This window comes from Drosophila ananassae, chromosome XR, assembly GCF_017639315.1.
Source record: "Drosophila ananassae strain 14024-0371.13 chromosome XR, ASM1763931v2, whole genome shotgun sequence".
Taxonomy (NCBI): domain Eukaryota; kingdom Metazoa; phylum Arthropoda; class Insecta; order Diptera; family Drosophilidae; genus Drosophila; species Drosophila ananassae.
In genome coordinates, this window is record NC_057932.1 from 17559633 (window position 1) to 17581773 (window position 22141).

Genomic DNA, 22141 nt, shown 5'->3' on the forward strand with positions numbered 1-22141 from the left:
TTTTATAAAAATAATATTTTAGAAAAGAATATTTTCCAAAGGGATATTTTTAAAAATGATATTTTTAACTTATGAAAATAATTATTTCAAACAAACAATATTTAAGGATATTTTTATGAAGAATATTTTCAAGAAAAAAAGGATGTTTTTTAAAATATATGTACCCTATATGTGCTATTGTGTTTTTTTTTAACACATTTAAAATCTTTAACCCTTTAAATGCTATGTTTTAAAACAACCCCACTGTCTCTAGCTTTTTAGTTTGTTTTATTTTGTTCCCCCTTTTGCCTTCCCCTAATTTGTGTTCTGGTGTCTGTTTTTGTGGCATTTGCCTCCTTGCCACATCGAATATCAGCTACTTGCCTTGGCCCTTTGGTATTCCATTTTTTGCACATTTTTATTTGTTTTTTTTTTTTTTTTTTGCAATGGATGAATAAACAATGAGCTGGCGGACATTAATTGCTTTTCGCTGGCATTCCGCGGAGGGCAGGGAATTAAGGTGCATTAAGTGCAGGCTAAGGTGTTCATTAAAGACAGGATACTGGCTGGCTGGCTGGTTGGATGGCTGAGGTGTGACTCTGATTTATGCAAATTGGCCGAGCCAGGCCCAGGCCCAGACCAGGCCGAGATGCATTTCATTTGCATGTAAATTTGTGCAGGCAACTGCGCTTTTGCCTCATTTTTTAGCTGCCACAGTGTTTTGGCTTCTTTTCTTCACTCTGGCTCTGCTCTTTATTTTTCGCCACTGAGTACCCAGATAAGTATGCAACGCTTTATTTCTCTCTGTCCCAGGACCCTCTGACAAATTGCTGAAGAACTGCGAATGAAAATGAGCAATTGTGGCGGAAAGAGACACTTGTGGGCAGAAAAGTAGGCACTCGTTGGTAGGAAATTTAAGGCTTAAATATAAAGAGTTTTTTTTTTTAAGATTTTAGGTGTTTTTTGGACTTAAAAAGTAAAAAATTGAAAGAAACATAAGATAAATAAAATAAATATATAACAATAAATAAGACTTACCAGGTACTTTTTTACATAATACAAATTGTTACAATGAAAATATTAAATATTAAGTGATATACCATAAATAAATAATATAATAATTAAAAGCTCTATAATACCCGGTACTTTTCTCTTTCATTTTTCATAAAAATTATATATTTTATCAAAAAAAACTTCACAAAAAAGTTGTAAAATCAGAATCTAAATGAAATATTTAATCCAAATATCTTAAAACACTATTTAAAACTAAAGACCCTTTAGTTAATATTTATTACCCCCTTAAAAGGAAAAAAAAATGGCATAAGAAATCAGTTCCGAAGCCAATTATAAATGACAAACTAACCTTAACCGAGTCGCATTTGTTGGGAAATTCCCAGAAGAAACTCTGGACTTGTTGGCCATTCTCTTTGTCTTGTCCAGAGTCCTCTATTATTTTTTTTTTTTCTCATTTTTCGCAGAGTTTTCCTGCCACTTGCCACACTTGCTAAAAGAAGGGGGGTTAAGGGGGTAAAGTGCTATTTATTTGCTACTTCATTATGGCACAAGGTGGCCCAAGGACGGCTAACTTCAAGCTGCTAACTGGCAGCTGTAAAATTAATTTGAAATGTTGCGGACAGCAGCAGGGGAGTGGTGAGGGGAGGGGCGGGGCGGGGGAAAATGTGGGAAATTGTAGGAAAAGTGTGGTAGGACTACTTGCCACAAAAACAGCCAACGAGTATTTTCCATCAAGTATTTAAAAGAAAATTTTTTAAGCAGATTTCGAAACCTCTTCTCCCCCTCTTTTTTTTTTGTTGGCTTAAGAAAGAGATGGCAAGAGCGGAATAAGAAAGAGATGGCTATCTATGAGCGGCTTAAGCTTCAATAAATATTCATGTGGCAAGAGGAAGAAGAAAAGGGGAAGAAAAAAAATGAAAATTCAAGGGCATCCTGGGAATATCCTTAAATCCAAAAAAAAGGGATTTTTCAATAAAAGATACTTTTCTTTAGATACATTTTTGTGTTTTTATTTTTTACCAAAGATTCTGAAGTAAGAAAAAAATATTGATTAAAAAAATTCTCATAACTTTTCACCTTATTTGCTTTTATGTTTTTCTATTTTTTTTTATTTTTTTTATGTCCTAAAAAAATGGCAAAATTCCTCTTTTATCTTAAAAGATAATCCAGAAAATGTAATTTAACGCAAAGCCACCAAAGACAAGAACAAACACACACAAGTCCTTTCCCCAAAAGTCCTTCCTTCGAAGTCAAATTTTCTTCTTCTTTTTTTTTCATAAATATTTCATTTAAAAATAATTTACTTTTTTTTTGCATTTAATTAACGGATCTGGGGAAAGTAACTAATTAGCAGGTTGGCAGGATAATTTTATTTTGGAAGCAACACGGCAAGATGCCTTTTGGTGTCTTGTATCCTTAATAAGTTGCGTATACGCCACGTGGGCAGAAAACAAAAAAAAAACAAAATACCAAAAAAAAGGAGGAAAATATTAATAAATTAATTGTTGGCAGCTGAGCGAATAAAAGGAGCACCAACACACTGATATAGAGGCAAGGATAAAAAAAAGGATATAGGTATTCTTTTGGCCTGTTGCCGGTCTTGTCGCCTTTGTTCCAGGATAACCAGCAACAACAACAACAACAAAAAAAAAACAACAACCAGAAACAACCAACACATCCCATCCCATCTCATCCCATCACACTAAAAATAACAATTTCCGCTCTAATAAACATTTCCGCTTCGTGAAATTTAACATTTTACAATAAATTAAGTGGGAAGGAACAAACATAATTATATACAAGGATATAAGGGGGGAATAAGGGAATATAAAGAGGAATATAAAGGAATATATAAAGGATATATGGGATATATTTATTATCCTTTGAGAGAGACAGAAGGACAAAGATTTGACTTTAATTTTTGATTTATTTTAATAGAATTTTTAGAATAAATAAATAACAAATAAATAATAAATAAATAGTAAATAAATAATAAATAAATAATTCAAAATATTAATTTTTAAAATAAAAATTATCCTTTATTATCCTTTTTTCAACAATTTTTCTTTTAAAAAAAACCTTACAAACGAAAACTTTAAAAAAATTAATTAAAAAAACTTAAGCAATAAAGACAGACCCCCCAACTCTCCAAAAAGGAAATGAATTTCCCTTTTCTGGGAAAAATCAATGGCAATTACCACATTTTCTTTTCCTCTTCTCTCCCCCTAAGAACAAAATGAACAGTTAACTTTAATTTTTGTTTTCCATTCCATTTGTTTGCGGATCTTTTGTTTTTGAAACAAATTTTGTCACTTAATGTCTACCACGTGACTTTCGACTAGAGTGCGAAAAGGACAGCAAGGACGACAAGTGAGAGGAAAAGAGAAAGCTAGCTAGAGGCGTAAGGACATGAAATTTTAACAGAACTGTCACGTACTTGTTAAATTAAAAACGATTACTTACTTACAAGAATAAAAAAATAAAATAAAAAAAAAGAAAAGAAAAAGCAACTGGAAGAGAAAGAAAATTTGCTTTCCACTTGGCATTGCACTTAATTTAAATTGTTATTGTTATTATTTCTATATAAAGTCGGTGGAAAGTCGGTCTCAGTTCGCGGATTGGGATTCAGATTGTGGGCTGCCCTGGGGCTGGGCCAGTGTATTTTCAATTAAAAGGATATGCGCCCAGGACTTCTCTCAAGAACAAACAGCAAGGACTAAAGGGGGGGCAGCCAGTTCTGCCGTTGACAGAAAAAAATACAAAAAAAAATGAAAAACAAAAATTGAAACAGAAACCAACTCCTCGAGCCCCAAAAATAAAATAAAAGAAATCAGAAACTGAAACAGTTACAAGAAAAAAAAAGGAAAAAAAAGAAAATATAAATGCCAAAGTTAATAAGAAAAACAAAGCAATTTCTTGGATAATTTTTCCACAAAAGAAAATAGCAGTAATTTCAAGGACAAAGAAAATGGAAAAAAACTCCAAGTTTTAAATTGTTTGAATTTTTTTTTGACAAGAAAATTAGTTATATTTTGGAGATAAATTGCAAAAAATTGTCTATAAATGGTATACAATTTTTTTTATTTTAATAATTCTTTTTCATTAATAATAATAATTATATTCCTCTTAAATAAAACATCAAAAACCTAATTAATTTAAAATCTTTTCTTTAATTAAGTTACAAAGAGTTTAACTTTTTTTTTTTTAACAAAAAAGCAGGGAAAATGGATAAAGCTAATTTACATTTAAAATATTTACTTTGAACTCCAAAAGTTTCCCCATACTTTTTTACGAAGAAAGAGGGGGGGAAGGATGAAAAACTAGGGAAAATGAAAATGAAACCGAAAACCGAAAACTTTCATTTCAAAAATCTCGTTCTCGCCTTTGATTAAGATTTTAATCAGCTACGCTGATGATTATTAGGATTTCCGGCAGCAAGGGGTTAAAGGTCAGAAAGTGGGGATTCAGATTGAGGTTTTCCGATTGCTTTTCTTTTGTCAAGAAAAAAAAATAAATAAAAAAATAAAGAAATGACTGAAGAAATCGCATGACAAGCCACAATTTTTATTACGAAAAGCGGCAAACTTTTCATTTATTTTCGTGGCGGCAATGACGTCACAAAAAATGGGTTCAAGGGGTTCACAACTTTCTTCTTGTTATTTACCCTCCAAATGAATAATATTATAGAAAAAAAAAATAGAGAAAAAATAATAATAACGTAATAAATGAAAATGAAAATGAAAGTTTTTCTTGGCTTGTTTTGTAAACAGTTTTTGGTCCTGTTTTTGGTATTTATGTTCGGAATTCGTGTGTTTGTGTGGCCACACATGCAAATCACATTTAAATTCTTGTTGTCTCGGTTTTTGTGTTTAGTTTTGTGCTTTTAGGACCTGCCAGGCGACCTTGTGGGGGAAACTAGCTTGACAGTGTGACCCTAATTCGCTGAAAAGCATGAAAATGGAAGAAAATGGCGCTCTAGGGGGGAGTTTGGGGTGTTTTATGGGTTTAAGGGTTTCATTTTTAAAAGAAAAATATTATAAAGTATTTAAAAAAAGACCTAGAAGGGGAAATTATCTATCAAGTGTGACCATAGCTTCATAAAAAGCAAGAAACTAAAAGAAAATGGTCTTCTAGAGAGGAGCTTGGGGTTTTCCTTATTTATTTTGTAATCTTTCTCTGCATCTCGTTTTTTAAACCCTACTATCCTGTTTGCTAAATATTTCTTATATTTTTTTGTGAAACAATCATGTATTGCTTGTTTTTTGTTGACATTTCCAGAGTCTCTGTGAAAAAGTGACTGGTTTTTTTGGCTCCACAATCGATATATGTTTGCAGACACAACCCGGAAAAGTCAACCTCTTCGAGTCACATTCCATTGTTCGTTTTTCCGCATTTCTGTAGCTTTCCGACTGTATTTTCCCCCTTTTTTCCCATTTTTTTTCTGTTGCATCCAAATGGACGTGCCACAAGGAAGCAACAAACCGCAGCTAAAAAGCTAAAAGGGGGGATCTGGACGACCATATTGGCCAAGAAGCCGAAAGGACCCGCCTTTAACCCCCTCGACCCTTGAACCGAATTAACTAAATGAAATTCGAACGTGCCCCCCAACTGATTAACCCACAAGGGGGGGAGTTACTCTCTGTTTCTCTGACAAATAATGTTGCACTCGAATGTCAACATTTAATTGCTGTCGCGTAACAAGTAGAAATTTAAAATTAATGACAGCTTGTCTCACCGCAGAATTGACATTCGAGATGCAGTCGAGCGAGCTGGGGAGGAGAGCTTATTCCGCTCGCTGAGCTCCGCTAATAAATAAATAAAATGCCTACACAAGGAATTTAGTTGGAGAGTTTAATTTGAGACTAAAAGGCACAAAAATGGGAGATTTTTAAGAGATATTTTCAAAATTAAATCAAACTATATGATACTCGGTACTACTCTTGAATATATATTTACTTTTTTGTGCTAATTTATTTATAAGAAACTTTATAAAAATCTATAACAATTATATGGTGTAATAATATATAAAAATAATACTATACTATATTAATATTTAATCATAATAATAAATAAGAATCGATAAAGGTACTATATAATTATCAATAATAAAACTTTATAAAAATCGATATAAAAATCAATTTAATCAATACAAATATATTGAATAATTAATAATCAATAAAAATGCACAAAAATAATCAATAAATGTTGAGAATGAATAATATATAATATAATTATAGATAATAAAACATAACAATAATTGATTAAAATACTATAACTATAGAACTATAGATCATGACAATATATCTCTGTTAATAAGAAAAATAAATACTTAAATAAATTAAAAAAGAAAAAAAAGCCAAATTTTAATGCCAAAAACAAACCATAAAACTTGAACAAAAAAAAGAAAACCCTACCAGAAGCAAGTCAATTATAGTGCCATAAAAATTGAAAGCCAGCAAGAATGCAGTTCCTTTGCAGTTAACTTTGCAGAATTCTTGATTTCCTCCTTTATTTTTGACATCCTTTAGCACTTTGTTGATTTCCCCGGATGCTTCAGTTGGATGGAAAAATGCAAAAAAAAAAATAAGGGAACAAAAAGGAGAACCAGAGACAGAGGTACAGAGGTGTTGCAAGAAAGAGGGGGTGGTAGCAGTGTCGCGTTGAATAATAATCCAGGCCAAATGGAATTCCTCAATGCACAATGCCCTTTTTCTTTTCAGCAAAAATCCGGAATGCAAAAGGAAAAAAAAAAAAAAATGCAAAAATCTGTCTGTCTGTTTCCTCGAAAATCCCTTTTTCTCACAGCCTTTCGGGCCAGTGATTGGCCTGTGACAGGAGGTTGGCCCTAAAAGCCTTATATAACCATATTACGTATACGCAGCGTTTGCCTAAATAATTAATGCGCCACACAAAAGCGAAAGCAACAGGCCAGTCCTGCCAGTCACTCTCTCTCTCTCACTCGCAGTCGGAAGGACATATAGCCGCAGGATAAAGACGCTCAGAGTCAGAGGAACTCCCTCCCCCCCATCCCGTAACATGTCCTGCGGCTTAGTTTTGACCGCAACCTTCATTCAACTGGCATTTCATGCATGCCCCTGACAGTTATCAGCCCCTAGCTCCTCTCACCCGACTGCCATTTAAAAAAAATAATATATATATCGGCATTGGCATGTGAAAATTATAAAAAATATCCACGGCAATTAGCCGCATTAAAGGGCCTCATTAAAAAATTATTTAAGTGCCCATCAGCTGACGCTGAATTATGAATTATTATATCGCCAAGTTGCCTTTTATACTCAATTTTTTATTAAATTTTTTTTATCTTTCTTGTCTTTTCAGGTGAGTTGGATCATTTTCTGTAATTATTCATGATTATTTGATGTTTTTGTGAGTACAAGATTAAAGTTAAGCTGTTTATGTTCTGGGGGAAATTGAATTTAAAGAAGCTTATAAAAAGGTTCTATTTTTTAACTAAATTTAAGAGGAAAATTGATTGAATGTTCTTTAAAAAATACTTAAAAATATAAACTTTTAAGACTTAAAATTAAACCAACAAATTTAAAGCTAAAAAAAATATATAATTAATATTTTCTTTCACAATTTGTATTTCTTAAAATGTCATAATTTTTAAAATATATCAAATTATTATCGATTACTGTGCCATATATCTTATTATTATTTATTATTGTGTATAATATCACTTTAAAAATGAAAATGATATATTATATTGTATTATTTCGCATTATAATCGTTTTTTATATATTATATCGTATAATTATCGATAAATAATATATTAAATCGTTTTATTATCGATTTTAATATATTATATCTTATTCTTCTCCATTTCTATATATTATATCGTATAGTTATTGATAAATAATATATTAAATCGTATTATTATCGATCGAAATATATTATATCGTTTTATTATCGATTATTAAATTAAAATCATAAAATTAATCGATTAATAATTTATATAATATCGATTAAAATTTAAACAAACAAGTTCTGCTATGTATTGCTAAGAAAATTCAATATATTTTAATAATTATTCAAACTTGTAGAAAAGAATAGCTTCTAAACTCGCAATAAAATTCCCTAAAATTCAAATCTCTATTATTTTGATTCATAAAACCCATTAAACCCCTTAAACAAAACTCAAGCCAAGCAAACCAATTTGAAATCAATTTTTAAAGAGTCGCCGGGTAATCAATTAATGAATATCCTTCGTGATCCGCGAAAATAATTAATTTTTAGACCCCCACCCCCCCGACGCCAATTTCATTTGTCTCTTTGGTGGCTCTATTTTTGTATTTATTCGGCCATTGGAGGTGGATTTTAAGAGAAGGGGGGGTCCGGCTGCCAGTGCCATTAAAAGAAGTGTAAATCATATAACATCAATTTTCATTAGATCGCTGACAGGCGGATGGCCATTTTTCGGGACTCGGGCAATTTAGTTGATTTGCCTAAGCCACTGGCGTAGTGCCCCCCTCTCAAAATATAGGGGGTGGTCTTATGACCCCCGTCAAATAAATTGTAATTTTCACGCAATTAAGGTTGTTTTTTTTTTTTATTATGAGCTTAGCTTTCATTAATTTTTATTATTTTACTGACTGCTCCCCCCCTTTAGAGCCGCCCCTGTCTTTAAGAATTTTTTTTTGTCCAAGGGGGGGGGGGGGGGGGGCGGCGCAACAAAATTAATTGCATACAAATAGGCGTCAGCAGTTGGGTTCTAGGTAAATAAATTAGTTTTGGGGGCGGTCTTTGGTGTCCTGAAAGATGCCACAAAAGGATCTATTGCTTGGTGGTGGAGGGGAGGGCGGGGGAGAGTGATGTGACAATAGGGGGTGGTGCGGTGAAATATTTCCTTCGGCTTCCGGCACATGCTTCCAAACAACCAACAACTTGAAGCTTTAACGGAAGCCACCGCAAAAAAGGGGGTTGGGGGGTAGCGCATTACGGTTTTAAGGGGGCTTTTCAAAAGGGGGGGAGAGGTGGCAGGTAGTAGGTGGGTTTAGGGGGTAAAGCCACAGTCACGACAGCAACACGCACTTGGAAAATCTTCTCTCGGCCAGATGGGTCTTGGAAAATGCCATCAAAATGAGCTCTGCTGCTGCTGAGAGCCAGATAACTTTCCCGAAAGTGTCGCCCAAGAGGTGAACAAGTGAGCCATGAAGTCTAGTTATAGGGGCAGCTATAGTGGTTACCACCAAAGGGGGTACTACCATATACGGGTTACTTAAACACAACTTTCATTTAAAGTTCAAGGAAAGAAAATATGAGGTATGAGAGGTGGTATGATATTTTTTAGGAATTTTTATTTAGAAAGGGGTATTATAGGATTATCTATCTATAAGATCCATAAGATACAAGATATATTATATCAGAAACTATTATTTCATATTAAAAATTATAAAAGTTATTAAATACCATTTAGTAACAGAGAAAGTGTGATATTTTTTAGTAATATATTTTTTTAAGTTTTAAATATATTTATTTTAGAGTTCTAATTGGCATAGCTGGCACTCCACTTGCTCACCAGCTGGCTTTTATGCAATTTTCCAGTTTTCGCAGCGAACTGCAACAAAGTTTCCGCCCATTTCAGTAGCCATTCGCTCGCTATCATGCTTCTTGAACATTCCGAGTTCGTTAAACTTTATTTCGGACTTTTAGAGGATAGAGAGTTTGTGCCGCCACGGCTTGTAGGATTCTAATCTCCTAGATACGCCATCCAAACAGAGACTGAAGCTGAAACTGAAACAGAAACTCAAGTCCCATCAAAATCGTGCTGGGGAAAAGTCAAGATGGAGGAGCTGTCTCCACAAATTCCTATTTATTTCATTCCATTTCAATTTCGCGCTCATTTCATGCATATGATTTTAATTTTAGCCAAACATATGTATGTATTAGAGCGTTTCCTGCCACGCCCCCTCTATATAGTATATATATATATCTAGTTTTTACGCCCCATTCTTGCCTTGGATCTCGACGCACATTTTCCTTGGCTTGTAATTGAATTTGTTTTTGCCCAGAAGTGAAAATGGAATTGCCAACCCGGCAAATGGCTATATCATCTCATACATCAGTTCAAGAAGGCACTGAGAGAAGAAAGAGTGGAGTTATTTCTATTTTAATTAAAAGATATATCCATAAGAGATATTAAATATAACTCCAGAGGTATCTAGGATATGGAAGACAGGTATATCTTCTTAGAAACCTCTATTTATAGCACCAATTTCTCTCCCTGCACGTCTACTTATCCTCCTCTGTATGTCCTGTGTGTCCCCGAGTATCTCTGTGTGGACATATGGACTCCCAGTGACAGCTGTCAGGCTGCAGGTGGACTCAGACCCGGATCCGGACTCTAGACCTTCTACATGCTCCCTCTTCCTAAAGTTGGAAGCCAACAAATCATAAATGCCATTACAAGGAGAAACACGGAATATGAACAAGAGAGGATGGTGGCAGGATGGCAGGATGGCAAGGATAGTAGGGTGACATCCGGGGGACTTGCGGCAAACTGTTGCACAAAATTCCGTTGCACACTTTTGCGGACAGATGTCCGCAGGACTGTCACCAGGCGGACAGGCTGAGGGCAAGTCCCAAAAGTGAAAGAAACAAATAATTAGGTGGGAATTTAGGGTTTTCTAAACGGGTTTGCTATATAATATGAAAATATTAGTCATTTTTTGTTAGTTTGTGAGATAAAAAATGTAAAAATTAAAGATTTATTAAAAGTGGCGACCGTGACATAGGAGACTTCTTAATTATGGCGACCGTGACATAGGAGACTTCTTAATTATGGCGACCGTGACATAGGAGACTTCTTAATTATGGCGACCGTGACATAGGAGACTTCTTAATTATGGCGACCGTGACACAAATGGTTTAAAATCTGGTAATTTTTCTGTCAGTGCTTATTTTTGTGTATTGTGAGAAGGACACAACATCTGGAGAGCTGTTACCCCTAGTTGAGCAGCTAGCAGGATAATCAAGCTTAGCCAGGAGCCAGTAGGAAGGAGCCAGGAGCAAGGATCTGAATTTACGACTGTTGACAATGTGCACAAAAGTTGCGTCACTTTTTACTGCTTACCCAGAAATGAAACGACGTGTGAAAGTTACTGACAGGCAGGGGGATAACAGATACAGATACAGATACAGAGAACAGGATACAGGATACAGGAGCTCCTCTATATATTATATATATATATAAGAGAGATGGCAGTGGGGTCTGAATTTATGCAGACTGCTTGGAAATTTACAACTATTTTTATGAAGCCATGCGGGCGTCCTTGGACACAACTCGAGACCAAACTTTACGACAGCAACACGCCCGAATATCCTGCTAGGAAACTAGAGCAGAAAACCGGGAAGGAAAGGGCAGGACTATGGACTAAGGACTAAGACTCGCTGTGTTCCAGAAAAGATTAGGAAATTGATTTCGAAATCAATCAAAGTGGATAAGCAACGTCGGTCGGTAGTAACTCTTTTCCATTTTCCCCCAACAAGCAGCTGACAATTTTATTAAAAACTTTGGATGGAAGGCGTTGCCTTCGAAGAGTTGCCAACGCGGTTGCGTGTTCACCGAAAACTGCCAACTGAATAAGTTTTCTATTATTATTTTTCTCCACCATTTTTTCAAACACGCAATTAGGGATTTATTTTTAGTTAAAAAAAAAAGAAGGGATTTTTGTTTAAAGTTTAGTCCTTAATGGCTTTAAGGACATGAGGCCATAACAAGTGAGTTGTGATGAAGCATATTATGGCCATGTTTTCCGCGACAGAGTTTCGGGAATTTTGATGTTTTCTAGACTCATGTCACCCAGAGGCTCTTGTCGAAAAAACAAAAAATAAATAAGCGACACAATCGCAAAGAGAGTGTGTGTTTTCAGTGGCATATGTGGGTTGTGGCATAGCTGGGGGGATGGCTGGAAAAATGAGTATGGAGTTTTGGAGCCTGGCCGGGCATACAAATGGCTTCATTTTGACGAGAACTGGCCCCCCCAACATTCGCAATTTGCATTCGTCTACAAATTCCTCTCGATGGGGCTAACAAATGATGCTTTGTTTGGGCTTCTTAAACCACTCAGCTCCATTTCCGGCATGAAAAAAATAAAACAAATACCACAAATACAATGGAATGTGGGTCTTTCGAGTGTTTGTTTTATATTTTATGTTGTTTGAGAAAGGGGATTGTAGGTAATCCCATACCAGAAGTATTCTTTTCGAATCAAAAATAATTTCAAAAATCTCTTGATTTTCTTAAATGTGGCGACCGTGACAGAAATGGAGGTATAATTATGGCGACCGTGACACAAAAGAGTAAAAAGAAGCTAAATTTTTATTTAAAGAAAACATGTAAGCTAATCTTATATCAGAAGTTAAGAAATATCTTTAAATCTCTCTCTAAATCGCAAAAAAAAATCCAAAAAAATCTGATTTGCTTAAAAGTGGCGACCGTGACACAAATGGTAGCATAATTATGGCGACCGTGACATTAGGGCTACAGAATATGGCGACCGTGACACAAAAGAGTAGCAAGAATCTTAGCTTGGGTTAAAAATGGGTTGTAAGTTAGTCTTTTAGTGAGAACTATGAAATATCTCTTATTCCTTTACTGATTCTCCAACAAAAATCATTCGATTCCCGCTAATTAGCTTCCAAATAGCCCAAATAGACAGGCAAACAGGCAAGTTTTATTGAAATTTGGCAACGATTTGATGCCAAAATGTGCAGATACCGATGATGCATCCACTCGAGACTATTTCCATAATGCATTTTTGGCATTTTCGAAATTTCGGCCATTCATCAATCAGAGAAGCCAGTCTATCTGTCAATCTTTCAACGCGTACACGCCACATTTAAATACATAAGCCGGTCTAAGTGCGTTTTTCTGAAAAATATGGGTGATTTTTGGGCGGAAAATTGAAAAATAAGAGAGAGACTGCTGTATCTATTATTAGGGCTCGGTGTGCCCGAGATGGTTATTGATTTTCAGCTTTGGCCGCAAACAAATGCGGTTTTGAGGTGGCTCTCACAACACCCAACCACTCATCCACCCACTCACCTGCCCACTCACCTGCCTATCCGGTCAGGTGGGCAAGGTAAAAATGGCTAAAAAGGCAGCCAGCCGAGCGAGCGGGGGGGAGACGGAGAAAGGACCTGAATACTGAAATAGAGTCTCATGAAAAATGGAAAGAGAGGGAGAGAGGGCACTTACCTGCTTACCTGTGCGTGTGTGCAGGTGTTAATTTTAAATTATTGGCCAAAACAGGGCCTCCATCCTTTTCACTCTATTAAGGAATCCTTAGGAGGAAGTCCTTGCCAGCAAACATGCGCTTTAAAGCTTACAAAGCCCTTTTCTTTTCGGTTACATTTTTAATGGCCATTTAAACTTAATTGCAGCATAAGCGGCATTAATTATTTAATTAAATAATTGAAACTAAATAATGCACGAGGCATGAGGCTGAGTTTTAAAATAAATTCATTATTCATGCAGTCTTTTATTCACGAATTAATTCAATTGAGCCTCTGAATCGTAAAAAAGAATAATTTTAATTACAATACGGTTTGTTAGGGCCTTAAAATACCAGATAATAAAATACCACATAATAATACTAAAAACAAGCTCTAATTAGTTAATAAGATAACTGATTTTCTGTGGGATAACGGTGTCTCTTTCTCTCTCATTTCACTCTCTCCTCCCTAGAGGCAGTCCCTCTGGAGAGAGTGTGGAGAGTCTGGGGGCCACTTTTCTGTCTCTTCTGCTGCTCTCTCCCACTCCCTCTCGCTCTGTTGCACGGTTGCTGTGGTCATGTCTGCGGCATTGCATTAAAATTCTCTCCAAACAAAAAAAGGAAGCAAAAAAATATGTCATTTTGTTGTGGCTTGTTGGTGGGTCCATCATGGCACGCCCCCAACCTCCTACCCACCCCACTCCACCCCACCCATGTCTGTCAACGACATTAAAAGTGGGAAACAACTTTTTACAAAACATTGCCTTCAATTGGCTGTGAATGCTTTTCGTTTAAAGAGAGGGACTAGTTTGTGGAGAAAAAAAAGGAGAAATTAAATAAGCCGTTATGAGTTATGAGTTCAGAGTTTGTGGGGTTATTTGGTTGGAGAAGTTAGTTGGGAGGGGAATTAGACTTGCTGAGGCATGTCGAATCATGTCTATTCTGGTCTAGTCTGGCTTGGGATTGAATTAAAAAGGAATTAATTGAAAAAGAAAAGTAATTGATGATTAACGGTGTTTTTAGGGTTAGAATTGTTGAAATTAGACGTGTTTAGACTTCTTTTAGTCATGTTTGTGCTTGTTCTTTCATGTTTAAGCTTGTCTAATCTCGCCTAGGATTGAAATAGAAACTCATTTCTTGAAGAAGAACAGTTATATCATTGGTCTTATGATTAACGGTGTTTTTAGGGTTAGTATTGTTGAAATTAGACTTGTTTAGACTTGTCCAATCATGTCTGTTGTTGTTCCTTTATGTTTAAACTTGTCTATTCTTGTTCTTTCTTGTCTAATCCTGTTTTGGTTGGAAATAGAAACTGTTTTTTAAAGAAAAATTATGATATAAGCATTTTTCTTGTTTTCTTTTCATAGAAAAATGAGTAGGAAGTAGAAAACAAAAGAGTACAGTTAAGAAACCATAAACTAGACTCGTTTAAACTTGTCCAATCATGTCTTTGCTTGTTCAATCATGTTTAGAGTTGTCTATTCCTGTCCCTTCTTGTCTAATCTTGCCTTGAATTAGAAATAGAAGCCAATTTCTTAAAGAAACAGTATAGTATGAGTTCCTCCCTTGACTTAAGCAGACTCCTCCCTATTATCCTGTCGCTGATTAGTCCTTCCCGAGATCCACTGATGATGAACAGTTGTAAATGTCGCAATCGCTGTCAAATTGCTGGCCATCCCAGAGACCACCACCTCCTCCTCCAAAAAAAACAGAAGATTGATGATGTTGACTGAAGATTGAGATGGAATTCGGGAGAGTTTGGCGTTCTGGTGGCTTGCCCCTCGAATAATTAGCCCAGCTGGTCGGGAGGATATCAGACCTTCGTCCTGCAGGACCAAAAATTAAAGCAGCCATGACATTAAATTTAAACGAAAAGCCAACCGAGGCGGGCGGGCAGGCAGGTCCTGGAACGAAAATTGATCCTTATTGGGGAGAGAGGAGGTCGTCTGCTTTTGATTGATGCATAGACGAGGCATGCGGCTAATTGATTGATTGATTGACGTCGATTGAAATGCCCCGATAATTGGAGTCGAATCGAGTCGTGTCACCTTGTCGTCGCATGCCAGGAGAGTGCCAGTGCCAGGACTTGCCAGGACTTGCTGAGAAAAATCTCAGTAGATGATAGATCCTGTACGGGCCCACACACACGTAGGCATTCCAAAAATAATAAAACATAGATGCGAAAGGACATTACACACACACACCAACACACACACACCCATACTACTGAGTGGCACAATTAGGACGCAATTCAAACAGCCGGCAGACATGTCAAAAGTTGCTTTATTGGTTTATCGCATTCAGGAAATGGCAACTGGCAGAGGAAGAGTGCGAGGAGGAGGCCAAAAAAGCATACAAGACAAAAATCCAAGCAGGAGTAGAAATGAAAACCAAAACAGGACAGGGCAGGACACAAATCTAAGGAAATTAAGATTTTTAAGATTTAATTTAGAAATATAAAAAAATATAAAATAGGAAAGAAAAATAAACAGAAATAAAATATAATATATAAAATAAAATAGAAAGAAAAAGAAATAAGAATTTCTATTCCCGACTTTCCCCTACATGTTTTTACTTCTCCAGCCCACATTTCCTTTTCTATCTGTGGGTCTTTTAGTGTCCTTTTGACCGGCCATAAAACACTGAAAAAAAAAAGAAAAAAGGAAATGTATAAATACGATAATAATAGATTTTATGATAATTTATGGAAGTTCCAATTAATAAAATATTAAAAGTTAAATTTTTAAAAATATTCAAAATAATAATAGCAAAGAAATCTCTTGAAAAAAAAACATAAAAAATAGAAAACTTAATTTCTATGAAATATTAAACAAAATATACCACTTCCCTAAGAAAAATAGCTTTCTCGCCCTGTCTGAGTGGCCATTCCGTGTCTCTATTTCTTGGCCAACACGGAGAGTCTAGGCCACACCTACGACCCGACCACGCCCACCCACAAGACTCTCCCTCCCCCTAGAAAAAAAAGCATAAAAACCCAGACATTCTAGTAACTGATTAAATTTATGCGCTCTTTGCATACGAATTCGAAGGGCGAGCCACAAAAAATAAATAAAAAAAATATAATAGAAAGAAAAGCAAATTGGAGAAAGTAATTTTGGCCAAAAAGAGACCATTTCGCAGCTAAACTAATTGTTTCTCGCACAGGACGAAGGACGAAGGACCTCTGACCATAACTGAAGTTGTAACCAAACTAGTAGCCAAAGAAGTAAGCCCCCGAGCGATATAACTTTGGCCTTTCATGGCGAACTGTTCTTGAACTTGACTTTTTCCGACTTTCAGCCTGGGGCTTTTTCATTTGACCTTGAAGAGGGAGTAGGGAGTAGGGAGTGGGAGTTGAGGTTGAAATCTAAACTTTAAGGTTATGTCTCGTACCACTTGTTGATCTTTTCTTTCTTTTATTTTTGTTATTTTTTTTTTTAAGACTAAGACACACTTGTCACTCGTCAGCTCTCGAAATTTTAAGCCTCACATCCAAGGAGCTTATATAGTTGTTTAAAAAAAAAAAAAAAAATATGTAAAAAAAAGAGAGCATACTTTTGTGGGCGGGCTCTGATGATGGCCTGAAGTATTTGAAAAATAATAAGCAGTAAGCTGAAATTTCCCAAGAATCGGGGCGTCGTAACAATAACAATAATAAGAACCAGAAAAAAACAGCCACAAAATAACATAAAAATAAAAAAAAAGGAAGAATGTATAAGAAGAACAAGTCACGGATATTCGTTCTGTCTCTTTCTACAAGGGGGGAGGCTCACTCCTTAAGACGAAAAAAAAAGAGAAAAAAAAAAGAGAAAACATGATGTGCGTACATATAATATAAGTCACGTCGAGCATATCAACATCAATGGCCACAAAGCGCAGCATAACACAAGTACAGGGTGTCCTGCGGGCAGGATGTGCCAGGACATGTACAAAATTTCATTGGAAACAAGGAAATACAAGGAAATAGTAAAACAAAAATACTAAAATCCAAAGAAAATACTTAAGAAACAGAGTAGAACATTTTTTAAAGCATACTTTTGAGAGCTATGACACTTATATCCCTCTCTCTCTCTCTTTTGAACACCCTGTTTCCCGTCTCTTTCTACCAGAGCCATCACTTCCAGGCTGAACAAAACATATGCCCTTTTGTTTTCTCTTCGATTCTGTTCCCGACTTTCTTCTCCTTTTTCCACTCCGCTGCCTTTCCGTCTCTTTCTTTGTCTGAAGACGAATGTCACTTCCATGCCTCTATTCCTCTCTCCCTCTCTACACCTCCCTCCATCAGGCTGTCTTTCTCTCTGCTGTACTATATAGAGGCTATATAGAAGAGGAAGAAGTATAATACCGAACAGCAACAGTTGTGCCCATTGTATTACGCTTGCAATGCTGTTTGCTGCTTGTTATTGTTTTCCCTTTCGGATACCCTACCTGTGGAGGGTATTACGACTATCTAGTATTTTTGGGTTTAAATATTTACAAGAGAAAGTTATGGAAAAAATACTAAAAGTATGGGAAAGACTGCAAAAAGTATGCTATAATATTTGTAAAATTTTAAGGTTATTAGTTCTTCTAAATAGATCTATTATAGGATTACTATTTCTATATTTTTTCAGTATATACCAACTTTTAAAAATGGGAAAAAATACTAAACGAATAGGACAGGCGGCAAAAAGTATGCTATAATATTTTTTTTAATGAGAGAGGTGTTATTAGTTCTTATAAATAGATCTATCATAGGAACTTTATTATTTAAGGAAATATAGGGAAATAATTCCGAAATTATAGGGAAATAAAAGGAAAATAATATGGAAATAATTGAAAAAAAGGGATTTTTATTCAAAAACCCTCCTTTAAACTAAAATTCTCATCCCTAACCTCCAAACTCTAAAATTTTGAATAAATCATAACCCTATAGAACTATTACCTCTATTATTTTATGACTTTGTAGGGTATACCCCTGGTCGTTATAGTCGACAGTCATAAAAATCAGTCCGCCATTCCTGGGTTATAACAATTTTTATATGCTCGAATTGCTGATGGGTTTTGGGTCCTGCTCCTGAGTATGATATGGACGGGTGTACTACCCATATATATAATACTATATGGATGAGTTGAACCCCCCCCTTGAACCCAGAGTCCGGAATTGGAATACGAATCGAAATGGCGTATTGGAATGAGAGGACCTTGATGGCTTTTGCTTTTTTGCTTGCGTGGTCTTTCAACTTGTTGCTTTTTATTGCACTACGAGTACATGAGTACATTCCTGTGGGTATAAATGCCAGTGTGTGTGTGTGCGTGTGTGTCTTTGTGGAAAGACGAGTGTGTGGCAACTTTAACCTTTCACCCTTGGCACCCTCAGACCGCAACAACAACGGGGTCAAGTAATCAACCTAACCGATTCATTTCATTCCAAATATGCCCCTAAAACGTATCACTGCCATTGTATTTCTAATTTTTAATTCATTGCTAGAAGTAGGGGGGGGGGGGGGAATCCTTGAATGTTTTTTAAAAAGAGAACTATGCTTCAAGGCTTTCTTTTTCTTTTTTTTTTTGCTTCTAAACTACAATAGTTGTTTACAGAAAGCCAGCTTTAAGAAATACTTACTACTCTAGACTCTACGAGGTGGCCTTCTTTGGAGGTCACACTTTCATACTCTGAGACTCGGGGCGGGGTTACTGAAATTGGATTTAAGTTGGATTGGATTCAAATAGAAATAAAGACAAAGAGAATTAAATGAGGATAGCTTGAGGATAGGATCTAAATTGGAAAAGATATAGGCTTTGGGGGGAGGCTTCTATGGGGATTCAGGATTTGGACACAAAGGGGTCTTTTGAAAAAATTTTGAAAAATATGATTACAAAATTTTGTTATCAGCTTTTGATGTGGATTGATGGGGAATTCATGCAGAAATCTTTTAAGGTATACCTCTTGAAAATCGGATCAAGATTGACAAAGATATAGACTTCCAAAGTGGCTATATGTGGGATTCAGAATTTGAAAGGGGGGAATTGGGCCCATAATTGGGGCAAAATTGGGATCAAAAATTTTATTTACAGTTTTTGATGCATATTTATGGTAAATCGATCTAGAAACCTTTTAAGGTATGCCGCTTGACGATCGGATAAAAATTGGCCGAGATATAGCCTTCCAAAGGGGCCACATACGGGGATTCCGGTTCTTGAAAGGGGTTCCATAAGAAAAAATGGGGAAAATGGATATAAAATTGTTTTCTTCGCTTTTAACGCCAAGTATTGGAGACTCTACTAAAAGTTAAAGAATCCTCAAAGATAATCCCCCAAAGGATCGGCTGGGGAGGTCAGAGGTCAGAAGCTAAGAACCGAAAGAAAAGAGATCTCTTGCATTTTTATATCATAGCGGGATTTATTTCCTTGGAAGGATCTGACAAGTGGGGTTTGAAAAAAAAAAAGAATAACTCTGCTAGGATGGGACCTGGTATGAGGATGCCCCCAGTAGAGGGGGATGCCCCCTTTAGCGCATCGCTTAACCCCTGGAGGCCCGCCTGGCGGCACGCCTCTTGGCCTGACGCCTCTTGGCGGCGCGCTTCCTCCTAGCCTGGCGCCTCTTGGCGGCCCGTCTCCTGGCGGCGGCGGACTTTTTCTTCTTGGAGGAGCTGGACGAGGAGCTGGAGGAGCTGGAGGTGGCAGTGTCGCTGCTACTGCTGCTGGCCTCCGTGGTGTCGGACGAGGAGGAGGAGGAGGCGGAGGTGGAGGAATCGGTGGAGGAGGAGGTGGTGCTGGTGGATGATTCCGTGGAGCTCTCTGTGGAAGAGGAGCCGGTGGCCGAGTTAGAGCCGTGGAGGGCACAGATCAGGACAATAGCCAGTAATAGCCAATGGAGCTTCATGGTGGGGGATTAGTGGGGTCTTCTGGTAACTCTCTCTCTAATAACTCTATCTAGAAGAAGTCGGAACTCTTCACTGGCTGTCTTAGGCCTCAAATTGGACTATTTATACTCGAAGACATCGGTGGTCTTTTCCACTCTTTGCGTCACTGATCCCATAGCCCCGCATAGTGTTTGCCTTTCGGGCCAGAACGCTTAATGCCACAAATTATTTGCACAAATGTCTCGAAAGTAAATAATATTTATGCGCTGTCGTCTCTCCAACTACGTTCTTCATTTTGTTTATTTTATTTTTTTTTTTTATTTCATTTTTAATCAAACATCGAGGGAATCTTCAATGAACGGGCGCTTCTCCAATCCTCCAAAAAATAATTCAAATATTGTCTTTCGGGAATCACTCGATCAACATTATACGTGATTTCTATTCGAAAGTCAAATCTCTCAGCTCTCTCGCTTTGGTTTGGCATTGATCGTGAACTCCCGACTCTATTTAGTTTCATTTTCAAGTATTTTTGTCAAAAAATTAACACAAAGGATGCTTTTCAAAGAGAAACAAACAGCAGACACATGTGGGGAATGTTTTAATTATTATTTTGACATCAATTTCGGGAGGCAAACAAGGCTTTTAAATAAGTTTCATTAAAGGTTTATTTATTTTTAAGGAATGTGTCGAGAAAAAGAAGAAACATTGGGAGAGAAGAGGGTATTAAATACTACTTATTTGCTCTCTTTTAAGATCTCAAGGGGAATTTTATATTTTTTTAAATAGAGAACTCTTAATATGGTTGGAAATGAAAAAAGTACACGGTATCATTTACTCTACTCTTTTTTTTTTTTTATAAGATTTTTATTTCTATTCTATTAATTTAAATTTTTTATAGGGAACTTATAATATTTAGAATTAGGGAATTGAAGAAAAGTATCGGGTATCATATTGTAGTTTTTTGTCATTTTGTTATTTTGTCTGTCTTTTCTGTTTCTATTTTTCTATAACTTTTCTATTTTTTTTATAGAGAACTTTACATAGAAAAATAATAATACCCTATAGTACCTTTCTTTTATTTCAATATTTATGAAAAAAATCTGAAACTGAAATACAGAAATTTGCAAATTTATATCAAAGCCTCGAAGACCTTTTAAAAGACGACCAAGGGGCGCTGCCGCACATGGTACGGCAGATAGCTCAAAGAGAGATTAAAAATAAGAGTTAAATAGAGAGCTAAATGAAGGTCTTAGAATAAAAATTTGCAGAAAGAAGGTTGGGAGTAGAGGGAATATATTTATATAGCAAATATAATAAATATAGTGGTTAGTAAAAAATGGAATAAACTTAAAGCCTCTTCCTTCTGGCAACTTCTAGTTGGAAAAGTAAACACTCTGCCGCAATTAGAATCAATCAATCAGTGTGCATAATTAAATTGCTCATTAGAGGGCGAGTGCCGAGAGTATTCTCGCCACGGGTGGTGGTGCTCCTCCGCCGTTTCCAATTCAACTGAAATGGGTGTTCTTGGGGGTGTGTGTGTGTGTGTGGTGTGGTGTGTGGTGCCACAATCACATATAAATCAAAATGCTCCACCATATGCTGCCACGTGTGGCATGGCCTTCTCGGCAACTCGGGGACTAGAAAGTGGGTGGATGTCTTGACTTTCCAGCCCAGTATTTGCGTATTTAATTGGCTCACCCCCTACTCCCTCACCCCCACACTATACAAACTAGAGAGAGATGAATAAAAAAGGATATAATTATAATTATAGCTTCTTCTTAGAAAAGAAATCCTTGGATCTTTGGAAATATTTAATCACAGAAGAACTCCCCTGGAAGAATCATAAATCCCGGAACAATAAAAATTCATTCCTTTTTTTCATTAATTCACTGGGAATTGCCTTTCTTTTTATTTTTATTTTATTTTTTTTTGGGAGAAAAACAGGTCATCCCCGGGACTTCGACCTTTTTTTTTGTGTCACGGAGTTTGGCGGCCACAGCACAAGTCAGTGTGTTTTCATTTGATCCCCGTTCTAAGGGGGGTAGGCCATCCAGACCAACAAAATTA

The 22141-nt window shown here is 36.3% G+C and overlaps 2 protein-coding genes across 4 annotated transcripts in view; one reads left to right on the top strand and one right to left on the bottom strand.

The window, feature by feature from the left end:
* LOC6502358 (cAMP-specific 3',5'-cyclic phosphodiesterase) overlaps positions 1–22141 on the top strand; it is a 193267-nt gene that overhangs the window by 31849 nt on the left and 139277 nt on the right. The gene's annotated exons all lie outside the window — the stretch shown is intronic.
* On the bottom strand, positions 19138–20253 carry LOC6502366 (putative uncharacterized protein DDB_G0271974). Its single transcript, XM_001967507.3, has one exon. The coding sequence runs from the start codon at positions 20092–20094 to the stop codon at positions 19732–19734; it is 363 nt and encodes a 120-aa protein (XP_001967543.1). The 5' UTR covers positions 20095–20253; the 3' UTR covers positions 19138–19731.

What these genes read in the sequence shown, in the direction of transcription:
- LOC6502366 (XM_001967507.3), bottom strand. Translation starts at nt 20,094, where the DNA reads ATGAAGCTCCATTGGCTATTACTGGCTATTGTCCTGATCTGTGCCCTC.